The 17,496-nt window shown below is 37.2% G+C and overlaps 1 protein-coding gene across 5 annotated transcripts in view; it reads right to left on the reverse strand.

The window, feature by feature from the left end:
• CEP112 (centrosomal protein 112) overlaps positions 1-17,496 on the reverse strand; it is a 471,778-nt gene that overhangs the window by 360,571 nt on the left and 93,711 nt on the right. For all 5 annotated transcript variants that reach the window (XR_007131880.1, XM_047758132.1, XM_047758130.1 and 2 more), the window contains exons 13-17: positions 11,676-11,830; positions 11,234-11,363; positions 10,365-10,457; positions 9,571-9,630; positions 753-832 (exon numbers count right to left, since the gene is read on the reverse strand). Coding sequence is in view for 4 of the 5 variants with exons in the window: in XM_047758132.1 (XP_047614088.1) it covers positions 753-832; positions 9,571-9,630; positions 10,365-10,457; positions 11,234-11,363; positions 11,676-11,830 (518 nt within the window). In the remaining variant the exon portion in view is untranslated. The remainder of the gene's footprint in view (positions 1-752; positions 833-9,570; positions 9,631-10,364; positions 10,458-11,233; positions 11,364-11,675; positions 11,831-17,496) is intronic.

Here is a 17,496-nt window from a genome sequence, read left to right on the forward strand (position 1 = left end):
CACTCAAGCTTCCCTTCTTAAATCACTTTCTCGGGTCAGGTACCCTGCTGACCTTTCTCCTGTTCAAGTTCTCATCCCTCTGCACTGTAACTGCCAAAGGGCTTGAAGCTCTTCCCAACTGGACTATAAGGTCCTCTGGGAAGGAACTATTCATTGCCTGAAACCTGGCCAGAACGCAGTATTTATTGAATAAATCAGTGTTTTCCAGCTACAACTGCAGGATAATATGCAGTGATAAGTAGGGCCTATAATAAATGAATGAAAAAGAAAAAGAAAATATACTTTAATGCGCATGTTTAAGTATCATAAGACAAAACTTTTCCTAAACAACGCCTATGTAATAGTCCATTTTTAAATATAACAACCGGAACATTTCATTATCCAAATTCCTCCCAAAAAATCTACAGAGGAATTTCCAAATGTCCTAAGATCTAAATCTTTTTGTTGTTGTTGTTTTTAAATCTGTTTTCATTTAAGAGGAAGAAAGCATCTGAAACCACTAAGTTCTCTTTCCTACATTCCTATCACTTAAAAACAGCTAAACCATTTTTATTTTTTCCTTTGTTAAAAAAAATTTACTGGCTAGGAGTAAAATTCTGAAAATAGAAATTCATGATGAAAAACTGACGCAAGCTAAATCATAAGAAGGTAAAAATATGACAAAAATAAGATGTTTGGGTTTTAGTTACTTAAATTTGGCTCACAGTTTAGAAGTCTTTAAAAAAAATTAAACATATTACAATTTTACTCACTTCAAAGCTTCCTCAAACTTATGAATTCTCTTTTGAGTATCTTCTTTTTCTTTATCAAGTTCACTCTGCAAGTCATGAACCTGCCATGATAAAGATATAAAATTTACTAGAAGACAAGTCAGGTTTACTCAAAGGAGAAATTACCTTAGACCAATATTTTTTATTTTTATTTTTTGCTTTTTAGGTTCGCACCTGTGGCAATTGAAAGTTCCCAGGCTAGGGATGGAATCGGAGCTGCAGCTGCCGGACTATGCCGCAACCACAGCAATGCCAGATCCGAGCTGCATCTTTGAATTACACTGCAGCTCACAGCAACACCGGATCCTTAACCCACTGAGTGGGACCAGGGATTGAACCCACATCTTGACAAATACCAGTCGGGTTCATTTCCACTGAGCCACAACAGAAACTCCTTAAAATCTATTTTTAGTGTAAAATCAGATTTAGGTTTTTCAAGACAGAGACCTGGTTAAATATAATCATTTACCATAGAATTATCTGAATACTATTCTTCCAATAGTAATTTTCTGGTCAAAGTTAATAAATGTTTGAGTGTACCTGCATATGGATTTCCTGTAAAAATAAGCTGATATGTGAGAAATTTAAAAAGAGAGGAATCACTCTTGAATTTTTTTAACATTACATATTAGCTGAAGGAAAGTAACCTCACAAGGTTCAGGAGAATAAAAATAAATGTCATGTCTACATTCCCCAGACACATACAGATTGTGATGAAAGAGTCTTCAACTTCTGGGAATGACCTATATGACCACTGACTGCGTTTGGGAGGAAGACCCCCCATCATGAGGATCTCTTTCCTAAGAGAGGCATCCTTTGAAAAGGCAGGATGGCAGCAAGAATAATGTGGCCTAAATGAAATTTTCTCTTCACAGAAAGCTCTTCATATGCAAATACAAATATGTGTAGCCAACATGGACCCATTATATGGATCTAAAAATAGAAAAAGGAAACTCTGACACAACCGGAGGGAAGGGAAGAGTGCAACAGCAGCCATGGGTCCACACAGGTGGTAAATGAAAGAGCCCAGGTGCAAAGTAAGAAAACAAGTCACTTAGTGTGGGGGGGATACAGGCCACACACCTGCTGGCAACACCTCACCTCGCACCCCAGGTGAGGCTGAAAGTACTGGTGGGTACAGGAGATAGGAGAGGAGTGAGAAGAACAAAATCAACAAAAACACAATTATCAACTTTTTCAAACACTGAATCAATGTTATTTATGGGCCTGTACAGAGACCTATTTAACTCAAAAATCCTATATTCTTTGGCCTTTTCCTATTCTAACTCTTGCATTTTTCCCTTGGTGTTTTAGTGAAATAAATAAATACACACAGTCTGCTGCTGATAAAGTGAAAAAAGAGAGAAGAGAGGAGCTTTTCCATGAAAATGTCAAGAAGCTTCCGCTGGCTGCCGTAATGCTGATCACCAAGGTGAGAAAACCCTGGGAACAGACAGGAACAGGTGTGGGGGGGAGGGTGAACTCTCAGGAGAATTCAGATGGGGAACCACATCCCCCCACATTTTAAATGGTAAAATTAAAATATCTAATAAACATCTACCTTATTAGGAAGAGAAAGAGTAACTAACTCGCCTTGCAAATTCTTGCCACTACTGTTGGCCCTCCCAAGGCACAAGATGAATCCACAGATTCAACCAAACTTGAAAATATTTGAAAAAAAGAAGTTCCAGAAAGTTCCAAAAAGCAAAACTTGAATTTGCCATGCACCAGCAACTGCTTGTACAGCCTTTACACTGGATTAGGCCTTAGAAGTCACCCACAGGAGGATGTGCACGTCCAATGCCACTTGATACAAAGGACTTGAGCACCCCCGGACTGCGGTGTTCGTGAGGTCCTGGAACCAACCCCCACGGATATCCAGTGCACTTATTTTACCTGCCGTGAGCCAGGGCCATCATCCAAAATTTTACTAGGTTCAAGACTGAAGTTACTGCTTTATTTACCTTGGATCCCTAGTATGTATCATAGTGCTTGGAATATAGCAGCCATGCTAAATTGGAGTAAACACAAAAAAGGCAACAAAAACACCATTCCAACACTGACCTGGTCTCTTTAATGTACAAAATCAAAGAATTAAAGCCCCAAACTTAAATTCATAGTTGACTTAATCCAGAGATTTTGGGAAACATACATTTTTATATCAGGAAAATCCTTTTTCTTGAAATAGAATCCTAAGTGCAAATCCAAAAGCCAACTTAAAAACACAAAGAAAAGCAAGTCTAATTGAGTGGAAGATGAGGGAATGACAACTGCGAAGAAAGTTAATGGGGAAACAACATTAACACAGTTAAATATCTCAACTGTTCTTGTCGACAGGCGTCTTGTTTATACAGATTTACCTATCCTTTTGCTTTAATCTTTCTGTTAATCAATTTTAAATCCCTTGTAAATATCACACAGACTTGGCTTTTGACCCAAATTATACATTATTCTTGTAAGAGGAGAGATCACTAGATTTATTCCTATCATCAAAATATTCTTATTTATGCAATTTTTCCTCTTTTTTTTTTAAATGGCTTTTCTTGGTTCCAAACTCCTCTATGTTCTGACAGACTGATAGAGACAGTTTTTAATTTCACCAGTGATACTACAAAGATTTTACAATTACTTTAACCTATTCTTCTCTAATAGTTAGCAGGTGAAAATTTCACTTACGAATCCTTTTTTAAAAATAATAGCTTGGCACATGTTTAATTCTCCTTTTTCAGAGAAATAATACATTTTAGTTTTCTTTTAAATGATCCAGACAATTGTTCTAACATTTAAAAAATCTTACATCCCTTCTCTCAAGAATTTTTTTTGACCTTCGCTTTGTTTCAAGTCATGTATACCATAAACACTTAAATTCATCTCTTTTTTAGTTAATTCTGCCATTCACTACTACTCTTTTTTTTTATGCTTGAGTACTTTTTTGGCAGTGATCTGATTTAATTTTTTACTTATCTGTAGGTTGATGAAAACACTTCTTCCAGTAATTTTATTTTCAAAAAGAATATCTGAGTGATATATATCTCTGAGGCTTTATACAACCAAGAATGCCATACTGTTGCCTTCACACACAAAGAAAAGTGTGTGTAGAAGATGACTGAGTTACAGCACTTTGGTCTCAACACAGAGTATCTGTCACTCTACTGGTTTACAACCCTGAGATCTGAACCAAGAGGACAAAGTCATCTGATTTTGGCTCTCCTCTCCCTCTGGCCTGGATCCTTATAAACCACTCTCTTGGAGTTCCCACTGTGGCACAAAGGGATTGGCGGTGTCTCTGCAGTGCCAGGATGCAGGTTCGATCCCCAGCCTGACACAGTGGATTGAAGGATACGTTGTCGCCACATCTGTGTCACAGGCTGCCACTCTGGCTCAGATCCGATCCTGGGCCAGGAAACTCCATACCCCTGAGGCAGCCAAAAAACAAAACAACAAAACAAAAAGCAAAAAAACCCTCTCAATCTTGGTACTGCAATTCCAATGTGTTTTAATCTCTTCACTGATTTTTATCTGAAACAGGGTGAATTTTCTAAATCTCCATACACAGATGTTTAGAAAAATTTCCTCACATCTTTATTTTTGTGTTAATTTATTCTGAGCTTCCCTTCAGAAAATATCAATTGCAATATTCTGTTTTTCTACTTTCTGCCTCAATATCTATCTCCTTTCTCAAATTTTTTTTCTTTGCCCTTTTCCTTTTCAGTCTGAAAGATAATGGATTGTCCCTCATGCCACTGATTTAATTCTTTGCCACATCTGCCCCACCCCTAACCAACCTATATGTGGATTTTGAATCTGCTAGTATGTTTCCAGGACACCTACACTCCTTCCTATGACGAGTACCTCCATTTTCACCTCATCCCTTCTTTCCTTATGACACCTGCTTCTCCTTCATGGACACTGTATCTTCCGGGATTCTATTGATGAATTTCTTAATGGTTTCCTCTGGAGGAACATGTTTCCAGAGGAAATGCCTTTCTCTGCATCTCCTGTACTATGCTCTCATTCCTTTGCTCTACACTATTTTCCCATGGACCCCCTTTTGGCTTCTTTCTCTTACTCATTCTTAAAAAGTATATTATCTGTTCAGATTTGGTACTTGACAAAAAGACGCAGGGGGCATAAGCTTGCTTCTGTTCCCTGTTGCACAGAGAGGGTCCTCCTCAGAGCTGCAGCGAAATCAGTCCCCAAGACACCCCCAGGAGGGCCTGGGCTTGCTACTGAGGAGAGGGTTTCCCTCGCCCCTCAGATGACTTCTCTGGTTCTCAGAACATATGCGCTTCGTGGAAACCTAGCAGGAGCCGCCCTCAGCGTCCCTGAGGCAGCACTCCCTGACGCGCTGGCCTCCGTCATGCTGGGCTGGCAGGGTGTCCCCTCTACTTCCTGCCCGGTTTTCTCCGGGACACAGAACTCCTGGCAGGATAGCATAATTGATATTTACCCCCTTAGGTAAAACATCAAGAAATTAACCAATTCTGAGAAAAATGTATCTAAAATTACATGGTGATTATGAGAGCGAGCTCTGGAGTCAGAATTACCTGGGTTTCTATTCCTGTTCGTTTGCTAATGACTTAACCCTCTGAGCCTCAGTCGCCCCTTTTGAAAAAGGAAGGTGATAACAGTGAATGCATTTTTCTTAACTGTCACTCAAGGTAGAGTCAGAACAATATTGGGAACATAATAAGTGCCCAACACTGTTAACTGTTATCATTACTACTCAGACTGAATACTCTATACGTACACACTTTCTTGAAAATGCAAGGTCATGACAGTCACCCCAAAATCACAATGTCCACAGTGCCTCACAATACAGTAGTTTCCTGTGGACTGTAATTCCCTGTCAGAAAATGGCCCCTGAATTGCACTTTCTCCCACTCACTATTCCATCTTAACCTCTGTCAAGTGTTAGCTGCCACAGCCTGACGTGGCTTGTGCTAACCCAAGCACCTTGATCTAATTTATCGCTTCTAAAACTACGAGAACCATTTCTAAAGCAGGAATGGGACTATCTGGGTGGGAGAATGAGAGCCTCCCCTCTGGGTTAAACACTCATGTGTCAACGCACAGACTTTTGAGCTGGGGTTCCTTAAAGCTAGAAGCTGTTTCTCATTTATTTTTATATCCCCAGCACTCAGCACAATACTTGGCCCATACCAGAATAGTCAATAAATGCTCCTCTGGGTTTGTTTATTTGCTCTTAACTGAATATATTTGTACTGAATACTTAAGAGCCTTTGGGGTGATATTTTTAGTTTTTAACCTATATTCCACATAATTGTGGGTAAGAGAGATAAGGTTATTGTCAACCTTCCCTTTGTAATGTGCTAATGGCAGTGGGGAATAAGCCTTAAATTGATTTGCTTGTAATCCTTTCCCTACTACGTATTGTTAGTACCAAAAATGAATTTTTAATAATTTAAATAATGAAAACACAAACCAGATAGTCAAAGATACAGCATATACTTTCAAGCTGGCGAGCTTTGTTGTAAACGATCAATTTATGCGGCCAGAAGCACATCTACCGAGCATTTGCTAAATGTCGATTTCACTCCCTTGCACCGTCTAGGAATTTATTATCAAGGAAGGTGCATTTGCGTAAACAAGAAAGAGATGAGCTATATGTAAGGAAGCAGATATACACTGACAGACATCATGGTATAAAAAAGAGCCCAGAACTGCTCCTGACTCACAGATGGAGCAGCAGGCGACCCCACTGTGTCTCCTGACCACCCCGACCGCCCTTGCTTCTCATTACAACAAATACTGGGGATGCAGACGACAAATACAGGCAGCATGATTTCTGTAAACCATTTCACCTGCACATCTTTAAAACTTCACTCAAGACACTTGTCCTCTTAAAGAAACTCAGAGCAGTAGTAGTTGGAAAACACTACACAATATATGTAAAGCCTTGGAAATTTGAAATTAGTCTAACCTAATGAAAAGAATGACATATGAATGCTAAACACTGGAATAACTATTCTTAATGGTTTTGAACTCCATCAGACTTGAGATCTCATTTGTGACACAGTTACACCTGAGTTATTATAAGTAGATATTTCAAGTCCAGCACATTTTAGGATATACATGCTTAACATCTGTCTCGTGAACTTCTTTAGGTAAACAGCCCCATCTTTTAACTCTCTGGTGCCTGTTTGGAAAACAAGCAATAGGTTATTTGTAGGAGGCAGGTGTTTCCTTGCTAGTAAAATCATTTAGCCTAACCATTTCCTGATTGAACAGATTAGGACACTTCATCAAACAATGACATTTAGTTTTACTACCTATTATTTGTTTGATGTTCAAAGATCTTAAGAGCAGGCAATAGCCACCAGAGATCAATAAAGACCATTAGATAATGTGTGTGTGCTTAACTCAGGGATGGCCTCTGAGGCTGTTTCCCTGACCTCAAAGACAAGTTAGGCTCTCCCATGCTGCTTTCTTGTGGGCATGAGGAAATAATGTCATTCAGATGGCATTTCCTCCTCTTGGACAGATATTCAGAACTGAGTTTTATACCAGAAGTTACTGAACGTGCACACCTGTAATGCTGTCTGACAAACAAAAGCCCTATACATCCCACTTGGCTATCCGGTTACACAGTCCAGGGCTAGGTAAGATTTATGTCAGCTCTCTGAGCAGTCAGAAAGGATAGTCCCTGAGGGGGGCACAAGACATCAAGTCTTCAAGGACTGAGATCACAGCAGGTTTAATAAAGAAAGAAGAACAGATGTCAATTTAAAAGGGGGAGCTGACGGAATTAATTGTGAAACGAAAAGTGACATGCTGAGCGACATTCTCTTCCAACACAAACGGTGTTAGAATCTATGCGATATGGATAAATATGCTTATTTTCTTCTACAGATGGCTGCTATTTTAAACACATCTTACTTATGTTGAAAACAATTAACACATTTTCGCTAGTTACAGTATTAAAAAGTGAGGCCACTTGATAGCTCATGGAGAGAGGAGAGCTGTAAAGTTATGACACCTACGAAAAGGATTTAGGTCTGCTCCCTGAAGTGGAGCAGAATAAGAACAGTCAGACGGTGACAGAATAAGGATGACCTGAGCTTGAACATCCTGTCTCTTGTGTGCGTCCATCAGGCAGAGGGGCTAATCCAGAAACCTTAGTTTACTCAGCGACTAAAGAGCCAAGAAAAGATAGTGGTAGAAGAAAAATGGTTTTCCAGGTCCATCTCTGTAACTAACAGTCCATGGAGGACTTAACTTGAGGATGGGAATACAATCTTTTCAATGAGTCACTGTGTGCCCTTCTTGGTACCAGGCCCTCCCTGTCTCAGCATCTCGGGAAGAGGGCTGACCACAGAGTATAACAGAGCAGGGGGGCCAGGAAGGAGCTCTCTAATGCAAAGGAGCAGATATCTGCCCAAAGAATGAGCAATGAACTAACGAGTACACCCAGAGGATGCGGATGCCTTAGACAGAAGGAAGCAAGGCTTGCGATAACATATGGTCTTCTTTTGGTAAGTCAAGTATTTATGAAGCTGCACGGCTCAATAGTAGAAATCAAAAAATGTCCTTATTTCAATGAAAGCAATATTTCTCCTTTCTGTTCAAATACCATTTTGTAGGCATGAAATATATTCAATATGTTGCATCAAACTGTATTCAAATTGCAGAGGTGAAAAAACTTTAGCGAAAAGATAATATCTTATGGTTTTAAAGAACACATATTTAGGTCGATGCACATCAGAAGAAATGTTCACGTTTCCGAAGGACAGAAAGATTCTTCTTAGACCCTGAGCTCCTAGAGAGCAGAATCTACATCTAATTCATCCTCAAGCCCTCTCTCCTCCATGCCAGTACCTAGTATGGTACTTTGCCCAATGAAAGCATTTAATGCATATGTGCTGTGACAATATGCATATGTATGTCACAGGACGTTTTAATAATTTTGTGCTACAGTCCTTGTCCTGGAGTTTGCTGGTAGTGCAGTAGGTTAAGGATCCAGCGTTGTCACTGCTGTGGTACGAGTTCAAGCCCCAGCCTGGGAACTTCCACATGCTGCAGGTGAGGTCAAAAAACAAACAAAAAACTTGTTTTAATTTGTATGTATTTTAATTAGTTGAAGGGATAACCTTTTTATCGTTCTCCATTATGTGTGTATTTTACAAATGGATTAATCTGGTGAGTGTTAGAACTGTAAATAATTACAGAAACAGCAACAAAATCTTTGCTTTTTCAACTACAATTACACAACAACAAATTCAAAACTGAAATTTGAAAGTCACAAACTTACAGAATTCTGTACCTTACTACCAAAGGTGTTAACAGTGTGTCAATAAACCCCCAATTATTACTGATAACAAAGATACTAGCATGTTTCAGCAAAAATATTCACCATTCTAAATGACAAGAACCAACTACTAATCAGTTTTTCAAGTAGTAGACAATTATTTCAGTTTTATATTCTTTGGTTAAATAGAGTTATTATTACACATTTGACACAACAGAAAAAAAGTAACTCCATTGATCATAACTGGTAGAAAGAAAATATAATTTTAAAGGGTTATTATGAGAGGTTAATATAATAATACTCTTTGCTCATTAAATTTAATATAGAAGTGGTATTTTACTGTTAACAAAAACGAAGACAAACTGAAGATGCTGTTTATAAACACAAAAAAATAAAGTAAAACTTGATTACTGGCTAACTGAAATAAAATTAGAAATAAGAGCTAGAAGAGTAGGCTTTATGGAAATCAGCCCTCATTCTTAACTGCCCAATTTGCTTAAATGTCATATAGTTTCCTACAAAACATATTACCTTTTTTTCATAGGTGTGTTTTAAATGACTTTTCTCCATTTGAAACTTATTTTCTTGATCCTGTGAATGTAAATATTTATTTCCATTAGATTTAAAATTGTTTCCAGGCAATAAAATTAGTAATCTAACGAAACGAATCAATCTCCTTGATGACAAACCTTACTAAGTTTTGCATATTACTAAAGGAGCCCTACCTGTCCAGTTTTCTAAACTACAATGAAAATCATGAATATCTTTATGTTGGAGGCCATAAAACCTTAGTTTTCTGAAGATGTTACCACTCTCAAAAGCATCTGCTTTACAGAGGAAGAGGAACTTTCTGACCCTTAGAATTAGGAGTTACTTTAAAATGACCAAATGAATCAATATGGAAATAATACATTTGAAGGTATATCATATACCAGTGCTTGGTACTTTTTGACCATGAGAGAAAACAAAAGATCTAAAAGGTGCAAAAGAGAGAAAGAGAGAGAATTTATGAAGAATAGCAGACAATAATTCAGAGAGGAAATTATTCTAAAATAATAGTATATTTAAATAAGTTTTTAAAAACTAATTTCAAAAAAAAGATACTCACGTTAAGATTATTGTTTTTTATACTCTACATCCCATCAGCATCTACTTTCATTTAAAAAATAAGTGAAAAGTGATAAAATGCAATAAAAGAATCAGAAATGGCTACTTGTATTTTCTGAGTTTTCCTAAGTGATTCTCATTTATACATAAACATCAAAAAAAAAAAAAAAGGAAAGGGGAGTTTGAGCCATTGTTCTGTGTAAAAATACAGCACTCACCTTTAGTTGTTCCTTCCTTTGAAGTTCTGATTCCTGTAACTGCTGTTTTAATTGACAGATAGTCTGTTCTAATTCTTTAATCATACCAGATGCCTAGAAAGATTTTAAGAAAATAAGTAAAAACAGAATATTGATTTTGTACCATACTACAAACTTCCAGTTGAGTAAATTTACCTCCCCCCCCCATGAAGTTTCAATCAGAATTTAAAATTATTCCTAAACCTGAAATAAAATGTTTTTAAAGTTAAAAATGAATCTTTTTAAGTAAAAATTAAAACCAAATTCTGCATATATTTAAAGTTATGAAAATACAATACTGGTGTAAAAATTAAAATTTTTCAGAAAAAAAACTTTTTAAATTTTAATTTTAAAACTAAAGCCACCAGAACATTTAATTCATGCAATATCAAGTAACTGACCATCTTGTAATTGTAGTTATAGGATTCTCCTTGCAGAGTTTCAATCACTGATCACCACAAAATTGTGTGGGTTCCCATGAGGGTGTCTATGGTTCATATATGTGTATGTGACCACAGGAAAACTAAAGCATAACCAAGATTTCAAAATGATAATAAAAATGTATATAGGTATGCTAAAAATATATTATTAACACAACTGAGCATTTCTTCTCTGGGTTTTATCTTTCCTCCTTTAAAAACTTTGGTACTTAAAAGGGTTAATTCACAGCAGAATTTAGCTTATTAAATATTTATGTTGTGCTATATATTAGACATCTAGCATTAAACAAAGCAAAGGAGAGGCTAATTTAAATGCCAGATAGTTAGCTTCTACATGGACCTATAGTTACATGCTGAATAAGGGAAACAGCTATTTTGTATGGCTGTATCTACCAGCACCTATAATAATACCTTAGAAGCTGAAAGAGCATGTTCCTTTTTCAGAAGGTTTATATCAGCATCATATTTGGTTTGTAATAGTTTCATGCTTTGCTCATAATCATTTACAAGATGATCTTTCTCTTTGTGCAGTGTGTTGCGCCTAAAAGCAATGAGAATAAAATACACTTCCGATATATGTATGTCAACCTCTAAAATGGAATTTTTAGTCAACCAAATCCAAATGCATTATCTTTCAATCTACCAAATAAGTAGTCACATTTTTATCAATTGTTTTTAAACAGTACACTTCTTATATTACATGGTACTTTTTAAAATGCATCAAATGGCAGCACTTAGATTGGAAACCTCTCAAGATTAAACACACAAAGTGGGATTAATTTTAGCAGATCATTTATAGTTTATATCAGTACTTTATAGCCACCCCTGAGAGAGAGCTGACTTCAGACAATACCTTGCCTTTACTTCTTGCAATTCATTACAAGTTATCTGGTAACATCTCTCAAGTTCCAATTTTTCTTGAACTAATTTCTGTTTCTGTAAATTACTGTTCTCTGCTTCTCCAGTCAGTTGCTGGACACGAGACTCCAGTTCTTTGATCATCTGGTTCTAAAAGAATAGGCTGTTGTTAAGAAAGCCTCTGACTGACTTCATAAAGCTTCTGTATCATTAAGCAGCATAAAGAAAAAAAGTATAACCTATTAGAGATAAGAATACAAAAACAAATGTATCATAGTAAAAATTAAACCAAACTCTAGGAGTTCCCGTCGTGGCGCAGTGGTTAATGAATCCGACTAGGAACCATGAGGTTGCGGGTTCGGTCCCTGCCCTTGCTCAGTGGGGTAACGATCTGGCGTTGCCGTGAGCTGTGGTGTAGGTTGCAGACGCAGCTCGGATCCCGCGTTGCTGTGGCTCTGGCGTAGGCCGGTGGCTACAGCTCCGATTGGACCCCTAGCCTGGGAACCTCCATATGCCGTGGGAGCGGCCCAAGAAATAGCAACAACAACAATAACAACAACAACAACAACAACAACAAAATTAAACCAAACTCTAAATTAGCCAAGTCTCTTTTTGTTGTTGTTGTTGTTTTTAGGGAATGCTTTCTACCATAAAAGTAAAGCCATGGTCTATATGCTATAGACATGCTGTATATGCTGTGTGCTTTTAGCCATTCATTCATTCATTCAATACATTTTTACTGAACCTGGCATTATTCCAGTCTGGGGACATAGCAGTAAATAGGAGAGAGGAAGTTCCTAGCCTCAGGAAGGTTACATTCCCCTTATACAATGTAATAAGTTTATATTTCTTAGGCAAGTACTCAGAAATTCTTTGCTCTTCATTTGAAATTTTAGAAAAAGCAAAGTAATAATGTGTTTAAAAAGAAATTCATAATCTAAATACTTTAATAAAAAAGTTAAAAGTGATACATGTAGTATCATATATGAGTACAAGAATATTTCATCACATAGCTGTAGTGTTTGCGCACAAACTTTTCATTAATTTTTTTATTTACTCACCATTTTATCAAAAGCACTTCATTTTTCCACAGTCCTTTCAAAATCCTCACATAATTAAATCATTTTCTTATTATTTGATATGTAAGGTGTTTTGAATTTCTCACCTTTATGGAACTAGATAAAAGTGTTTAGAACTTTACTTATCTAAAATCAGGGTAAGCAAGTATTAGCTAAAAGGCTAGTAAATTTTCACTTTAACAATTACACTTCCAGTAAATGTGAGCAGTGAGAAAGGGTTAGGATGATGTTCCAATCAAATCAGGATCCTTTACACTCATTCTGAGATAAACACTTAAATTTCAAGCATTAAATAATGTGACAATTCCAACAGCCTTGATTCATTTTGTCCTTTCTTTATTATAATATGAATGAGTTACAAAACTTAAATTTTGGTACTATAACTTTCAAGTCTGAGAAATTATAACAATTAAATCTAACGTAACAACATGGTATATAGACTAACTTTTTAAAATACATACACGCCTTATCTCTTTGCCTCTTTATTAATGATGCCTCGGCTTTAGGAGTGTCTTTCAGAAGATAGTTTCAATTTTCCAATACATATTCTAAAGTCTCCCTGTTTCCTAAATACCAATTTCCTAGAAGAAATATATCTTTTGCATTCCAGTTTTAAATGGAGGAAAAAAGATGATTTGTTTTCCTTCTTCTCTTGGAAATCACCAAAAAGAGACAAGATCTACTAGAAACATAAATGAAACTCCATTTTAATAAACCTTGGGAGAGGAACTTACTTCTGACTATGAACAAGTAGCTTCCAACACATCAGACTCCCACTAAGAACAACTTAAAACCCAAAAGATACAAAAGAAATCTATTTGGAGGTATTGGAGAACTTCCAGGGCACCTAGAACTCACCCAGGGCTAGAGGAGGAAACCTCAGAAAGATGAGTCCATGGCTATTACTATGAAGTGTTTTCTAATCTTGGAGTCTAAGGATGGGAAAGGAAACCAGAGCAGAGGGTGGCCAGGGCAGCCAGAGCTGAGGAACCAAAACCTCTGAGAGAAGGGTTACATAGAGAAATCAGCTTCACACAAGCAGTTTCTCCTCAAGGTATTTGCCAAGTTCTTAACATCCGTAGGGCAGGAAGCCAAGAAACCAAGGTAAGATACTCTGAAAAGCAGACTAGAGTTACCTAGTTTGCAGTATCACTGCACTCAGGAGTAAGAAGCTGTACATTATTCAAGGAGGGCCCCAGGTAACATCACAGGCTTTCATCTGGGACCTGTGTCGAGGGCTACAACTAAGAGTGGAGATGAATCAAAGGAAGACCAAAGATTGCAAAGACTGCCAGCCAGCCCTCAATCAGCTCGGTCTGTGAGTGGATCAAGGTGAGCTATCTCCACACCAGCTGCATCTCAGAGGTCCAACCGGAGCCTCTCTGGAGGAAGACAACATCAACCAGGGCGCTGACTGTTCTTCATACACAATGCCTGACACCCAGTCAGAAAATACCAGGATTCCAAGAAATACAATCAAGAGGGAAAAAAATAAAAATAGACATGCAGATGGCCCAGATACTGCAATTATAAAACCAATGAGGAATTTGTTATCCTGACTCAAAATATATGAGAATGGCCAGTAAAATTAAATGATCAAATAGAAATGTAAGAATATTCCAAGAGAGGATGACCCACAGCTGGAGATCTTAGAAAATATCATCAGAACACAGTTGCCCAAACTAAGTGGGATGCAAATAATCTCTTCCTTTGTTCAACGAAATGTGCACAGGTTGTGACTGGCATCTCTGAACCTAGTCTGGCATGAAAAAAAGAAAGGCTGGACTGAATGAAAAAATTATACAAAACATACTTGCAGGAAGCAATCTATTGCTAGGGGAAGCCTTTCTGCAGCTAGAGAGCAATAAATGCTCATATTCCCCTTGCATAGTTAGAAATTCATGCTATGCTGAAACATGGCCTTAGCCCTACATACCCATAAACTATCTTTAAATTACTGGCCAAAGAAGAAGTTTATATTGAAAGATGAGTAATAAAAAAAAATGGGACACCAATCTGTATAAATATGTGATAAGGAAATAAGAGGAAAGTCAGAAAAAAACAAAAAACAAAATCACTTACATGCGACAGATTAAAATCAATACCAAATGTATGAGGAATGTCTTTCACAATACACAAAAAGATTACGTACCTATATGAACTTCGCCTCACCTCTATTAAAAAAAGTAAGTCAGAGAAAAACTATAAGATCTCAGGTAAGCTATACTGAGGTAACATAAAGCAACAAAACATGAACATACAGATCTTAGAAAAAGTTTTTGGAAGGGGAAAAAAGCTTCACGAAAGGAAAACTAAAATAAAATAGCTCCAAAAAAGAATGTGTAGTGGGGAATTATAGTAAAAAGAAGAAGAAGAAGAAGAAGAAGAAGAAGAAGAAGAAGAAGAAGAAGGAAAGGCTTGTACAAAGCAAGCGAAACTGGAATAAATAAAAAATTAAACAGGAGTTCCCATTGTGGCGCAGTGGTTAATGAATCTGACTAGGAACCATAAGGTTGCAGGTTCGATCCCTGGCCTTGCTCAGTGGGTTAAGGATCTGGCGTTGCTGTGAGCTGCAGTGTAGGTTGCAGATGCGGCCTGGATCCCATGTTGCTGTGGCTCTGGTGGAGGCCAGCAGCTACAGCTCCGATTAGACCCCTACCCTGGGAACCTCCATATGCCTCGGGAGTGGCCCTAGAAAAGGCGAAAAGACCAAAAAAAGAAAAAAGAAAAAGAAACACAAAGCAAGTAACAGATACAGAAAAGAGAAAAAAGACGGTTCACATTTACATCATTGCTGTACCTGAGGTACAGAACTAAAATGATAAAAAAAAGCAAATATATTAAAGACATACTACAAGAAAATGTTACAAGAAAAATATATGCAAATTGAAAAGGCACACTATAAAACTAACACTGATGAAAAAGGCCACACCATGTTTCTCTCCATGTCCCTCTCTAATAGGTAGTGGCAAAGTGACTGGGCTATTATATGACTACCTTCCGATTCTTGTATTTCAAACTGCTTTGAATAATTCTAACCTTGCAATAAACGAGAGGAATTTGACATTAAAAGCACAATACTATATTATACTAGCACCCCCCAAAATGAAATACATATAAATGTAACAAAATATGTACAAGACCTATAAAAGGAAAACTATAAAACTCTGATGAAAGAATGAGAAAAATCAAAAAACTAAATGAATTCCATGTTCATGGGTAGGAAGATTCAATAATGTCAAGATGTCAGTTATTTCCAACTTGATCTACATATTTAATGCAATACCAATCAAAACCTCAGCAAATTATTTTATGGATATGTATAAACTGCTTCTAAAGTTTATATGGAGAAAAGAAGACACAAAATAGTCATACAAAGTTGAAAGACTGACACTGCCTACTTCAAGATTTCCTATAAAGCTACAGTAATTAAAATACCATGGTACTGTCAAAAGAAAAAACAAAGAGATCAATATAACAGAATAGAGAGGCCAGAAATACACCCCTGTAAATAGTCAGTAGTCAGCTGATCTTCGACAAAGGAGAAAAGCAATACAATGGAGCAAACACAGTCTTTTTAATTAAAGGTGTTAGAACAAATGGACATCATGTGCAAAAATAATGAATTTAGACAGAGAAGTCACAAATTAACTCAAAAGAGCTGCAGACCTAAAAGTAAAATGCAAAACTACAAAAATCTTGGGGTTCCCGTCATGGCTCAGTGGTTAACAAATCCAACTAGGAACCATGAGGTTTCGGGTTCAATCCCTGGCCTTGCTCAGTGGGTTAAGGATTCAGCACTGCCGTGAGCTGTGTTGTAGGTCGCAGATGCGGCTCAGATCCCGTGTTGCTGTGGCTGTGGTGTAGGCCGGCAGCTATAGCTCTGATTGGACCCCTAGCCTGGGAACCTCCATATGCCACGGGAGTGGCCCTAGCAAAGATAAAAAGACAAAAAAAAAAGAACCCTACAAAAATCTTAGAAACTGATATATGAAAAACCTAAATTACCTTAAGTTTGCCAATGATTTTTTAGATACAATACCCATGGCACAATGCATGAAAGAAACGATTGATAAACTGGACTTCATTAAAATTAAAATTTTCCATTCCATCAAAGATAATAAGAACATAAGCCACAGACTGGGGAAAATATTTGCAAAAGACATTTGAATAAGGGCTGTTATCCAAAATATACAAAGGACTCATAAAATTCAATAAGAAAACCTAATTATAAAATGGGTCAAAGACTTTCACAGACACACCACCAAAGAAGATATATAGATGACACATAAACACGTGAAAGGGTGTCATATCATATGTCATCATATATAATCATGGAAATGCAAATGAACATGAGGTATCACTACACACCCATTAGAATGGCCAAAATCCAGGACACTGACTACAAATGTTACAAGTATATGGAACAGGAACTCTCACTCATTACTGGCAGGAACACAAAGTAGTGCAGCCACATGGAAGGAAGTTTGGCAGTCCCTCATAAAACTATACTCACACTCTTCTCACACAATCCAGAAATCATGCTCCTTGGTATTTACCCAAATGAGTTAGAAACTTGTGTCCAAATAAAACCCACACACAGGTGTGTATAACAGTTTTGTATTCATAACTGCCAACACTTGGAAGCAACTAAGATACCCTCCAATAGGTGAATGGAGAAACTGTGGTACATCCAGACAATGGAATATTGTTCAGTACTAAAAAGAAATGACTTTT

Source organism: Phacochoerus africanus, chromosome 14 (assembly GCF_016906955.1).
Source record: "Phacochoerus africanus isolate WHEZ1 chromosome 14, ROS_Pafr_v1, whole genome shotgun sequence".
NCBI lineage: Eukaryota > Metazoa > Chordata > Mammalia > Artiodactyla > Suidae > Phacochoerus > Phacochoerus africanus.